General features: G+C 42.4%; 1 protein-coding gene across 1 annotated transcript in view; it reads left to right on the top strand.

Annotated features, from left to right (window-relative positions):
• Positions 1 to 4,503: 4,503 nt before the first annotated feature.
• Positions 4,504 to 14,001, top strand: part of LOC143139496 (kinesin-1 heavy chain-like) — a 28,104-nt gene continuing 18,606 nt past the window's right edge. Inside the window, exon 1 of the mRNA XM_076300082.1 lies at positions 4,504 to 4,862. Within this exon, the coding sequence (XP_076156197.1) occupies positions 4,737 to 4,862 (126 nt within the window). The 5' untranslated portion in view covers positions 4,504 to 4,736. The remainder of the gene's footprint in view (positions 4,863 to 14,001) is intronic.

The raw sequence follows: 14,001 nt of genomic DNA, 5'->3' as shown, positions 1-14,001 counted from the left end.
GTGTATAACCGTTTTGTTGTTGACTCAGTATAAGTATATATACTCTTTTGATCCCGTGAGGGAAATTTGGTCTCTGCATTTATCCCAATCCGTGAATTAGTGAAACACACTCAGCACACAGTGAACACACAGTGAGGTGAAGCACACACTAATCCCGGCGCAGCGAGCTGCCTGCAACAACAGCGGCGCTCGGGGAGCAGTGAGGGGTTAGGTGCCTTGCTCAAGGGCACTTCAGCCGTGCCTACTGGTCGGGGTTCGAACCAGCAACCCTCCGGTTCCAAGTCTGAAGCGCTAATCAGTAAGCCACGGCTGCCCCCACAACAACATGCACCAAGTTTCACTTTCACTTGAGTTCAAATAATAGACGAGTGCATGGTTTTAGTAAAGCAGTTAGTTAGTGTTTCACTTTCACTTGAGTTCAAATAATAGACGAGTGCATGGTTTTAGTAAAGCAGTTAGTTAGTGTTTCACTTTCACTTGAGTTCAAATAATAGACGAGTGCATGGTTTTAGTAAAGCAGTTAGTTAGTCTTTCACTTGAGTTCAAATAATAGACGAGTGCATGGTTTTAGTAAAGCAGTTAGTTAGTGTTTCACTTTCACTTGAGTTCAAATAATAGACGAGTGCATGGTTTTAGTAAAGCAGTTAGTTAGTGTTTCACTTTCACTTGAGTTCAAATAATAGACGAGTGCATGGTTTTAGTAAAGCAGTTAGTTAGTGGAATACCTGTTCCATACGGTCTCGCGTGCATATTGTTTATTTGTTCAGTTATACTCCATATATCATTTTATTAACTTTTCTTAATATTCATGACAAGTTAAATTTTAAGAGATGGTGGTCCAACGGCGGACCACACACCACCAGCGGTCCGCTATCTGCTAATCTGATTTTGCTATCTGGGTTTAAACTATTCGACAGGGACCATGCGTTTTAGATCGCCATGATAGGGCCCCATGGCATGACAGTCCTATAATGTAAGTTGACCTTCTAAAGTCTTTATGTTAACCTATGTGTTATTGTTTGCAAACCATCTTGTTTATAACTCAGTATCAGTCAAGTGTACTGTATAGCCAAAGCTAAATGTCACACCAAAAAAGAAAAGTCCACTGCTCCATTAGCAATGCTTTAATGACAGCAATCTACTGTATCTAGTGCACATGGACCTTTTGACATCTCTTGAATGCACAGGTAACCAAAACTAAACTCGATATCCCAAAAGCCCACTGCCCACTGCGCGGTGTGCATGTGTTGAAGGGAGTTTGACAGGTCAACAACCACTCACTGCTGGGGACTTCCGGGTCATGGCTGAGTGAAGGCGTGTTTTAGAACGCTCCAAAAAATTTCTGTATTATTTTATATTTTCTACAATGTCCGTGTCCTACTGGTTAGGGAATCTGATTTGTGACTGAAGGGTGGCCAGTCCAATCCCTGACTGGTAGGAAAAATGTGGGTGGGGGCAGTGATTGAACAGTGCTCTCCCACATCCACATCCACGGATGAGGTGCCCTCGAGCAAGGCACCTAACCCCCAACTGCTCCCCGGGCGCCGGATTAAGTGGCAGCCCACTGCTCCGGGTGTGTATGCGTACTCCTATAGTATGTGCTCACTGCTCTGAGTGTGTGTGCATGAATGGGTGTTCACTGTGTGTGTGTGGGTGTGTTGTACACAACCCCCAGATTGGTAAAATGCAGAGAACAAATTCCTTGTATATGTAAAAGTATACTTGGCCTATATAACTGATAAGAAATAAGATGATAAGATATAACTACAACTACTGGGTGTACTCGACAAGATAAATAGCTTACTGAGTTGAGGTCAAGACGAGATGAGTAAATCGGCAAGAACCAAAACTTTGACCACTACTGAAGAACCGGGGAGCCCACAAGCTAGCAACGACGGCTCACCGAATATTAACTGTTCACGTATACAAGCGGGCGCCATCTTGGGAAAACAGTCACGTGACAGTTCAGCTCGCGTTGCTCCAGTCCAACATCGTGCAACGTGAGCTGTGTTTTTCCAAGATGGCGCCAGCCTGTATACGTGAACGGTACTGTTTCTAAACTATCTTTTTAATAAACTGTCTGCACACTTACAAAGTTCTCAATGCTTCTAAACTATCTTTTTAATAAACTGTCTGTACACTTCTCAATGCTTCGGTTTACATGTAGGGCCCCTCATTATGCTACCGTGGAAGTGTGGTGCTATTTGGAGCCTTGTTAGTGGTATAGAAATAGCGATTTCTTTTTACTTTCCGAATACTAGCGTTACACGCTAATTAGCGGTTTGTGGTAAAACTGGTCACATTCGATTGGCATGAAAACATATCCCAGAGTCCAAACAACCTCAGCACACGTGTTATTAACGCCTAGGTTCATTTTGCGCCGGAATTGTACTTTAACAAGGCTCAGGTGAAACTAACAAATCAGTAATGAGATCATGTGAAAACATCATCATTCCGCATCATTCACGTCACATAATGTGTGAGTCAGAGGTCGGAAACTGGGGCTAGATTTTGCTAACAGAGTTGCCCAGTTAGGGGCTCGTCATCACTTTTGTCGGCCCGTTGTAGTTTGTTTGTAGTCCATGTGGCCTTTCATGTCCAACAGTTAACATGGGAATTTGCCGTTTTTTGACACTTGAAAGCTGCATATCTTTCACAAGCGTCTTACACTATATTTTAAGCAAATACAGTTGTTTATTTAGGATTAGTGAGTGTATGTTTTAACCTTTGTTGTGGCATCCGTGTTTGTCACACATTCCAATGGCAAAGCACATTAACACTTGCTGTGGGAAAAACAAAGTAGCCACGGGGGCGGTCCTTGTCATTCCCAAGTGCCATGAATGCACCATGTGTCCAGGAGCCAGGTGAAAATGCAGCTGAGGAGACTTCACCAGAACAAGGCCGCAGGTCCGAATGGCATCAGCCAAAAGGTCCTCAAGGTCTGTGCAGAACAGCTCTGCGGTATTCTGCAGCACCTTTTTAACCTCAGCCTTAGCCAGGGTATGTGCCTATGCTGTGGAAGAAAAAAACCCTCTCCATCTGCGCTCAATGACTACAGACCGGTTGCCTTAACATCACACATCATTAAGGTACTGGAGAGACTGAGTCTGAAATAACAGGTGATCACCTACCTGGACCCAGTTTACATATGTGTTGAGGATGCCATAATCTACCTAATCCATAGAACACACTCTCACCTGGACAGGGCTGGCAGCACTGTGAGGATAATGTTCTTTGATTTCTCAAGTGCTTTTAACACCATACAGCCTATGATGCAACATTAGAAACGGCAAAGGATGCAAGTAGACACCTCCACAACTTCATGGATTATTTATTACCTGACTGACAGACCACAGGTTGTGCGACTGAAAGATCTGTGTGTCTGAGCAGTTAGTCAGGAGCACCATAAGGGACTGTGCTCTTCTTTTCTCTTCACACTGTACACCTCAGACTTCCAGTATATGAAGCATGCATTATAGACTCATTTTATCTCACTGCTCCCCTGTTTTCCTTGACAACAGTAGCCATGGGATGGGAAAACATGATGGAGGACTGACCTCAGGCACCAGAAATAACAGAATAGCTCACTCAACACACACACACACACACACACACACACACACACACACACATGCTGAAGCATGACTCAGGAAGAGACTCCACCCTGCAGCCAAAGGCATGCCCTAAAGTGGCATTCATATAAAAAGAAACGTTTTGTGTGTGTGTGTTGAGGGAGACTCTTCATGTCCATGTTATTGAATTATTTTAATAAAGAACCCATTTTGCCAATTTTTTTTCATTGCATCACATGAGCTGGCAGATACTGTGTGTGTGTGTCTGTGTGTGCGCGTGTGTGTGTGTGTGTGCGAGCGCATTTCACTCATTTTTCTGAAAGGCACTCAAACGGAAAGGAAAAAATACTTGTAGAATGTTTAGTTTATTCATGTCAAAGTTAGATTTGGGATTCAGGAAATGTATTTGTCACTTGCGTGATTGCACAGGTACAAAAGCATTGAGCCACTTAGAGACCTATGGAGTCCAACACACAAAATAACAGCCAAACACTAAGTGTGTGACGAGTGTCTGAGTTTTACGACAGGTGAAGAAATGAGTCAGCCATTCCCTGCCATGCTGCCAGTACATGGTCAGTGGTAGCCATTTTAGCACCCTGATGAATGTTGCCAGATTAAAAACAACAATAACAAATCAGATAGGTTCATTTGCACTTACAGGCTGCATAGAAAGGTTGGCCCATGTAGCCTAGGCCATGTTTTTTTTTTGCCTTAGTGATGTCAAATGTAGCAGAGCAGAGGCTTAGGTTAAAATACCAAGCCTAGGCCTACTTCACAGTCACAGATTGCAATTTGTCACCAATATTCTGGCATTATTTGCAGTGACAGCACTGTTTTTTAACGTGTTTAACACCTTTGTGTAGCGGTAGTGGTAGCAAAGGAGGTGACGTCATTCTGCATTCGAAACCTACCGACACTAACCGAGAGCTACACGAGCGCTGTGATCAGCCCGATCAGACAGCCACCCGGCACCATGGCTGCCATATTGGAAAGGAAGTAAGTTCATTCCCGTGATCTTCCTAACACAGCGGACTAGCAGCACGGAAAAACAGAAGAGAATATTAGTTATCTGCTGGGGAAAGGAGGGCGCACTCTACTGCCCCTGTCAGACCTAACTCTACTTCTTGTCGAGAACTGCAAGTTTCCGTTCCGTAGCCGTGGAAGATGGCGGACCCGGCAGAGTGCACAATTAAAGTAATGTGCCGTTTCAGGCCTTTGAATAGTTCTGAGGTGGCAAGAGGGGACAAGTATATCGCTAAGTTCCCAGGCGAAGAAACGGTTGTACTTGGGGTAAGTTTGTATTATTGCATTCTTGTCTGTGCGAGCGAGTTAACGTAACCTTTGTGTGTGTGTGTGTGTGGCTGTCTTCGCTGTGGGGCGTTGGGATGACAGGGGCAGTGCCCCGTTCGCTCAGCTGCTGCTGAGCCATCAACCCCACACCACAAGAAGCTAACTTGTTAACGTTAACGCGACTGGCGACCTACATAAACACATCTCACCAGATGACAAACAGAAAACGCGCTCGGAGTGTTTCAAATGGCCGTTTGCACAATCTAGACAGAGCTGTCAGTTGTTGTTGGACAGTTAGCTAGCGAACTAACGTTAGCTATTGATAGCGGTCTGAGCAAGTAGTTAACTAAGCTAGCTAATTTTACTGTCGATGTTTCTTGCCACGTCAGGACTAAATAGCCGATTAGCATTGATTTTAAATAAACTGAATATCAGATATTTTCACTGGTGTCTGAATGTAACTTCGGCAATGATGAACGCCCTTAATGTAGCTAGGGAAATAGCCACGGGCCATGCACCGAGTTGCTAATGTTATTTTTCCTAAAGTTAGCCAGCTAACTTAGCATAAGAGTTAGAAGACCCGGGTGACGTAAACACTAGCTTGGCAATAGCTATTCGTTTCCTCGTCATGAGCTTTGATGTCTGTCTGTAAACTTAACATGTACAGGAAATAATCGTAATGCTTCTAGATAACTATTTTCCTATGTGTATCATGCACGAAACAGCCAAACTAGTAAACCGCTAACTTACTGTAACATGACAGTAACGTTAGTCAAGTTCAGGTGTTTTTCTGACTGAAGGTTGGACTGTTAGCTTGGAAGACAGCCTACATCGTATTTTTTCAGTTTTATGAAATATTGGGAAGTAACATCAGGATGAAGCCCGATCAATACGAGTGGTCTGTTTAAATGCACATCGAATCAATTTGATCTGGTTGGATTGTGTAAGTGAGTTGGAGATGAGGCGGGTGGAGAAGCAGGGCTGTCTTTAGGTGGTCTATTCGTAGAGGGTGAGACTAAAGAGTCCGATTCTCATCTCACACTAACATGGCCAAGAGGACATGACTACATGTGGCCTCACACAGACAGACGCACGCAGGCACGCATTGTGTATACCACTAGGGATAAGGGTGTGGACTATGATATCACAATCTCCTCTCACTACCAGTGGCCATTCCACTGGGAGGAGAGAGGGAGGTGTGTGTGTGTGGGGGGGGGGGGTATAGAGGAGGAGGAGAGAGGTGTAGGGGGGCTATAGAGGAGAGAGGGAGGTGTGTGTGTGGGGGGGTATAGAGGAGGAGGAGAGAGGTAGGGGGGCTATAGAGGAGAGAGAGGGAGGTGTGTGTGTGTGTGGGGGGGGGTATAGAGGAGGAGGAGGAGAGAGTGGTGGGGGTGAGAAGGAGAGGAGGGGGTGTGGGGGGGCAATAGAGGAAAAGAGGAGGAGAGAGGTAGGGGCAGAAGAGAGAGGGAGGAGAGGAGGGGGTGTGGGGGGGCTATAGAGGAGAGAGGTGGGGGGGGAGAGAGAGGGAGAGGAGGAGAGATTGAGGGGGGTGAGAGAGGAGGAGGAGAGAGGTGGGGGGGGAGAGGGAGGAGAGATTGAGGGGGGTGAGAGAGGACGAGGAGAGAGGTGGGGGGGGAGAGAAAGGGAGGGGAGGAGGAGAGATTGAGGGGGTGAGAGAGGAGGAGGAGAGGGTCAGATAGAGAAAAGAAGTAAGCCCAGACATAGGGGAGAGGAAAAGAGAGATGGTGTGAACAGGGGATGTTGAGGAATGAATGGAAATGATGAGAGGTTGGAAGGTGGAGAGGGGGATGAGAGAGGGAGGAGAGGAATGAAGAGAATGATTATCTGTCAGTCGGTAATATGGGATTAAAGGGGAGGGCAGCCATGGTGTGTTTAGTGTGATGTGGGGACTGTGGTGATGATGATGATGATGGTGGTGGTGGTGGTGGCGGCATGTTAGTGTGTTTAGTGTGGGGTGGAGACTAGTGATGATGATGATGATGTCGGCATGTTAGTGTGTTTAGCGTGGGGTGGAGACTAGTGATGATGATGATGATGATGATGATGATGGCGGCATGTTAGTGTGTTTAGTGTGGGGTGGGGACTAGTGATGATGATGATGATGATGGCAGCATGTTAGTGTGTTTAGCGTGGGGTGGGGACTAGTGATGATGTTAATGTCGGCATGTTAGTGTGTTTAGTGTGGGGTGGGGACTGTAGTGATGATGGCATGTTAGTGTGTTTAGTGTGGGGTGGGGACTGTAGTGATGATGATGATGATGATTGCATGTTAGTGTGTTTAGTGTGGGGTGGGGACTGTAGTGTTGTTGGCATGTAGTGTGTTTAGTGTGGGGTGGGGACTGTAGTGTTGTTGGCATGTTAGTGTGTTTAGTGTGGGGTGGGGACTGTAGTGATGATGATGATGATGATGGCATGTTAGTGTGTTTAGTGTGGGGTGGGGACTGTAGTGATGTTGGCATGTTAGTGTGTTTAGTGTGGGGTGGCTGGTAGGGGCTGGCGCTGGTAAACAAGGCCTCAGATGCAGTTTGATGAGCTCAGAGATAAACAACATTCACACGAGTTCTTAGACGGTTGTTAGTAGGGGTGTAACGGTACACAGAAGTCACGGTTCGGTTCATACCTCGGTTCGGACATCACGGTTCGGTACGAGTTCGGTACAATGGAGGGAAAAGCAAAACAAAAATGCAGAAAGCATTTTTTTTTTGTACATTTCTCAGGCTGTACCACCTAGTGTCCTACAGTCTCTTTCCTGAGCTATCTGCAACAGCCTGAAGTGTGTAAGATGTAGGCTAAACAGTACAATAAGTACCCAGACTCCATCTGTAACTTGTGTAAACAAAATAAAACAATCAGCTATAAAACTGAAAATAGGCCTACAGCATCTCTTATTTCTGAAAGTGCAAATTACATAGAAAAAATATTTTTAAAAATCCACTTAAGCAAGTCATCTGTGTAACCTTCAACATCTGTGTTTAGTTGTATATGGAAGGGTCTACAATTTGCCTTAATATTTTTCATTGTGTGTAAAGTAATAATCTAGCCTACTAACTGTGAAAATATCACACTATTTTGCCTTTTTTTAAAAAACGAAATTGCTTCTTTCATTTCATAAACAGACAACTAGAAGTCACGTGACTTTGCCCTTTGACGTTAACTCACCGTAGCATGGTTTGTTTATTAGCCTGGTTAGCGTTGTCACTTTACTGTCTATGCACTTAACACTACCAGCTCCTCATGTGAGAAGTTACAAGTTACCCCAACAGGTAATTACCACGCGATTTACATAGCTTTCTGTCATTACGAAAATGTTTAATTTAAGCCATAGGTTTTGGCCCTATTTGTATATGTATCCAAAGGCTGCTGAAGCGCAGGGGAAGTTTTTTACCCCTCGTTTCAGTGATTGGTAGCCTACATCATCTGGGTGATGGCTTCTAATATGTGTAGCATTTTTTCCACTCACATACCCAACAACTGCTGAACAACGCCGACACACAGTTTCATCTTATCCACCACTCTTTCGCCTGTAGGCCTACTAACGTTACTGTAACTGAAGTTCTCAAACTTGCGATCTTAAAGAGACCAGCGGATCCTCTAACTCTTGTGGGTCGCCACCACTTGCTTAGTGCTGCTATCTCTGACTGACTGACTTGACCGACGACCTGACAAAAAAAGAACATAGGAGCCAATCAGAGCTTCACAGAGCTAAGGCGAGGCTACAGATTAGCGTTAGGTGTCGCTAAAGAACTCCCGTAACTCTCGCTACTTAACATATGCGCATGACATTAATTAATCCGCACACGAGTTTTATGTATTTTTATACCGTGTATTCTCCGTGTAAATTCATGCACCGAACCGTGACGCCCGTACCGTTTCGGTTCAATACGAATACATGAACCGTTACACCCCTAGTTGTTAGTGATTAGGCTTTTAGAGTGGTTAGAGTTTTGACAACAAGGGACATCATTTTGTTGTGTGTGTGCAATGTATTCTGTGTAGATGTGTCTGTGTGTTGAGGGTTACTGTGGGGGAAAGCCATCATATGATGGAGCTTTAGGCTGTTCTTTGTGTGTGTGTGTGTCCATCTCTCCCTTTATATCATGGAAAAAGAGCAAAAAGTCTGGGTAGGAGAGTTTAAAAGAGAAACAGTAGTCTGGGTAGGAGTTTAAAAGAGGAACACTAGTCTGGGTAGGATAGTTTAAAAGAGGAACACTAGTCTGGGTAGGAGAGTTTAAAAGAGAAACAGTAGTCTGGGTAGGAGTTTAAAAGAGGAACAGTAGTCTGGGTAGGAGAGTTTAAAAGAGGAACAGTAGTCTGGGTAGGATAGTTTAAAAGAGGAACACTAGTCTGGGTAGGATAGTTTAAAAGAGGAACACTAGTCTGGGTAGGATAGTTTAAAAGAGGAACACTAGTCTGGGTAAGAGAGTTTAAAAGAGAAACAGTAGTCTGGGTAGGATAGTTTAAAAGAGGAACACTAGTCTGGATAGGAGAGTTTAAAAGAGGAACACTAGTCTGGGTAGGATAGTTTAAAAGAGGAACACTAGTCTGGGTAGGAGAGTTTAAAAGAGAAACAGTAGGCCCTACATATATTATTTCTGTGTTAAACTCTCCTAGCCAGACTTTTTGTACACACACATTCACAATCTCTTACACACACACACACACACAAGTACACACGTACACACACACACACACACACACACACACACACACACACTCTTGAGAAACGGTGCACACACTCACAAACAGGCTACGTTTACACCAGTTAAATGTGACCCTATTCCGATTTTTTGCTCATATGTAGCCAATGGGCAGCGTTAACATGTAAACAGGGAAAAAGCACATGGATTCCGATATTTTCAGATCGGTTTCAGGCCTTATTCATATGTGGAAATAAATCAGATATGAATCCGATATTTGCCAATGTGACTGCAGTCTAAACGGGCAGATATTCCTTGTAATTGTGAACTTGCACATTGTTGAAAATGCCCACAATCATCCACATTTTTGCATTTACTTACACAATGTTGCTTTCAGTTTCACTTGCACGCACGACTGGCCGAACGGTGAAATTAAAATTAAAATTAAAACGGAGATGGAAAAGCTGCAATAAAGACGATGGGCTCTTCACTTTTTGTTTTGCCTTAAAATAAAATCGATAGCCTATTTTGCAGACTTAACTCATTGAGTGCCAAAAACTTAATATTACATTTTTCTAGGGCTGTCAAATAAAAATTTGAGAAAAAATAACTGATTAAAAAAAATAACGCAGATTAATCGATTCTGTATGACCTTTGACACCGAGCCGTTGTAGTCAGTAACCATTAGACTGTAAAATGAAGGAGAGAGAAGGAAATGTGCTGCCTAGATCATTGATTGGAACATTTACTTTTCAGAAACGGCTTGATGGTGTTGATAATAATAAAGTGTTAATTAAAATAAAGTCCTCTGCAATGTATGTGATAAAAAAAACTTCTTCCCGAAGCACTTTTGAATTTATTTCCTCAGCATATTAGGTCATATCATAGATTATTATGGCCATTATTAAAATAATAATAAAAGAGTTTTTGAACTTTAATGTCACTAATGTTGATTATTCAATGATTCATTTGAATTTAAATATTTAAAATACTTTCACAGCAAAAATCTTATATGCGATTAATTTAGATTAATTAATCACAGAGTATGTAATTAATTAGATTAATTTTTTTAATCGATTGACAGCCCTACTTTTTTCCTTCCCATGCGTTGAGTGCCAAAAACGTAATATTACGTTTTTAGCTTTTTTTTTTAAATTACGAAACTAGACACTCTAACACACCTTATATGCAGTGTTGGGAGTAATGCGTTACAAAAGTAATGTAATTACTGTAATATATTGCTGTTTGCGGTAACGCGGTAATGTAAGGCATTACAAAAAAAAAATTGGGTAATATTTACTCGGTACAAACTTCAGTAACGCGCGTTACAATGCAGTTTAACCCAAAATGAAGCGCTTGTTTTGTTTTGATACATATTCGCAAACACCACACGAGAACAACAGAGGAGAAAAAATCCGCGCAAAATAGTAGAACGTTATCTCCTGATACTGGTTGAATATGACTGTGGCTGCAGCAGACTCGCAGGCGGACTCTATTTGCGGGATGGACATACGCTCATTATTTTCAGCTTGTCAGAGACAAGGCTAAGAACATAATAGTTAGTGCACTTTGTGTGCGAAACCTAAAGATCTCAGCTCGCGAAATAGCACAAGTAAATTAATGAAACATCTAAAGTAGTGCCACGCTAATCTTTTTGATTCTTGATAAAACACAAACTATGCTGTTGTGCATGTCAGCTTTGTGCTATGAACTTGAATTGAAGAGAAAGAATAAAGGGATAGAAATGCAGAAAAAGATTGTGAAGCCTGGCAGTGCCACCGCTCCCACCACGCGCATCACGCACTTTGCGTTGGGCACCAAAGGACAGAGGGGGCACCCAAATGTAACCAATGAATAGTAGCTTTACTGCAAACTGCGTTTCACTCTTCATCAATAACGTTTACAATGTCAGAATGCACTAACACGATGTTACATGCAAGTTTGATACCTTTTGGGTTCTCTCAATCACCACTAGCCTACTAGAATTGGTGGGTCTTCAATCATTCGTTTTCCAAGCATTTAGGCTACTTGAAGCACATTATGCTGAGTCGACTGAAACGCATTCCATTCAGATAGCTAGGTGGATACCAGGCTCATAATTCACTTGTATTCGCAAAACGAAATGTGAAGCAACATGTCATTGCATACTTCCATTTCCAAAGCAATGAAGGTTGTTTAAAACAACTTAACATTGTGCATATTATTGTTAATATTGTGCTATCAATGTAACTCAAACAAATAAGGCTTGTAAACAAGAGCTGGCAAAAGGGCATTATGACAACGTAAAGATCAATGCTCTTAAAGTGACAGTGCACCATTTATAAGTAAAACAGCATTTCTTCAGAAATTAATGTTTAAAAATACACAGTAATGGTCTGTAAATAACAGGCCTTTTATTTTACTTTAGGTGTTTGAGTTATCATTTAAATGTCACTCACTCAAAGCCACTCACTTAGGGCACCGAAATGGCCAGCAGGCCACCATCTTGACATGTCTTTATTAAAGGAACCGTATGTAAAAAATGTATTTCAATTAATCATAAAATTGCCCTGATATGTCACTAGACATTAAGAAATCATGTTAATTTCAAATACTTATATCACTGACAACAGTAGTCTGGCCAGGATATTGTCATTTAAAAAGTGAAGTTGCAGCCCTCAACTGATGTTGATGTTGTCATGTTGTGTTTTGGCCTAATGCGCCACCCTCCGCCTATCTACTAATCACAAAGTCAGTAGTGTTTCGTAATCCGGTTGCCAACTCTGCCAGTCAGAGGGGAGGGGAAGGGGATACACCGCTCTACAGTAATTTGAAAGTGATTGTAGTACCCGTTTTGGCCACAATCTTACATATGGTTCCTTTAAGCTTTGATTTACAATATAGTAGGCTCTCTATTGATTTTAATGAGTAGGCCTAGGCCTTAAAGTTACAGTATTTCTATCACAATTCACCAGACTTTGACCTTTTGTCGGTTTTTAACAAAATGATTGTTCCTTGTATTGCATTATGAGCACTGCGCCTATTGCATTCTACTGTTGCCTTAAGCCTAGCTCAGTCATTATGCTATACCACATCTCCCTCCATTGGAAGAGCAAGCTGCATTGAGCGTAATAAACTGCATTTAGAATGGCAAATCCATATTTCTAGATATTTTGGTGAAAGTAACTTAAAAGTAATGCAATAGTAGTGTAATGCCTTACAATTCAGAGACAGTAATATTATAATGTAACAAATTACTTTGAAATTACAGTAATAAGTAATGCATAGTACATTACGATTTTGAAGTAACTTGCCCAACACTGCTTATATGTGATTTTGGGAACTCTGTGATGAATGGAAATGAAATATATGACGATCGAAAACTCATGAAAACGCACAATCTGGACATTTTATCTGGACATTTTATCATAACTCGGTTGCCGCTTTGGGTCGAATCGTGACGCATACACGTCATCTCAAAACCAGGCCATTTTCGTGGGTCTATCACTAGGTGGCAGTCTCGCCAGGTCTCGCTGATCACTTCCCGGAATGTTTACAGGCAACACTTAATATTTCATGAAAGACGTTATATCCATTTCTAGAATTTTGGAATTCATGGATTTTGATGAAAACTAGCCACTGTTTAGCTTGGGATTTCTCAGGAACAGAGGCGTGTAGAAATACACGGTTTGCACCCACTGAGAGCTTAAAGTCTCACCTTTTAAACGAGCTATTGTATGTGTTCATAGCTATAACACAGAATATGCTGTGGCTGTACAAAAATCATCAACAATGGTCTAGATTGCTGGCACTCTAGGACAAAGCTTCCGAAAACAGCTTGGCATTCAATGAGTTAAGATACTTTGGAAACGAAATTAAAACAACTAGTCACTGAAATACCAGCTTTTTTTGTGCATTAGCAGGGCCGTCTGTTTGTTTGATTTCATTTCGGTGACCAAAATTTCCTCTGGTGTGCAGATTGTCTGAAGTATTATAGCCTACAGATGGGTCTCAGAAAAGTTGAATATTATGGAAAAGTAACCGCCCCCCCCCGCCCCCCATTTCTAATTTTCCAATAACCCAGGAACCAATCACAATCGCTTATCTGGCATAGGCTGTGCTTTATGTGTCCGATAGAGCAGAGCATTCAACACAAACGACTGCGCTCATGGCGACAGGGTTGAACAGATATGGATGTGTATTTTCTTTAGCATTGACTGACCCCAAGTCCCCACACCACGGTGGACGTTATCCCTTAGACCTACATTGTAGACAAGTCCTAAATTATGCGATAGCGAACGTCAAAAAAGTCTAGTTGCTCCTTTTTGAAACGGACTGTCAAAAAAGTCGCACCCAGGGGCAGCCGTAATTTAAATCCGACCTTAACTAAATCGTGTCCTGAGCTGGCTATTAACATGCCTTTTAGGCTCTCAAAAGTGTAGCTTATAGCCTACATATGGACACAAATTGCATGCTTAAATAGAAGAACTATTTTAAAACGG

Source organism: Alosa pseudoharengus, unplaced genomic scaffold, assembly GCF_046254945.1.
Source record: "Alosa pseudoharengus isolate Yale_2024_CS ecotype anadromous, Long Island Sound unplaced genomic scaffold, YU_APseudo_1.1 YU_APseudo_1.1_scf_22, whole genome shotgun sequence".
In the NCBI taxonomy this organism is placed as follows: Eukaryota; Metazoa; Chordata; class Actinopteri; order Clupeiformes; family Clupeidae; genus Alosa; species Alosa pseudoharengus.
This window is presented reverse-complemented; position numbering and strand designations above follow the sequence as displayed.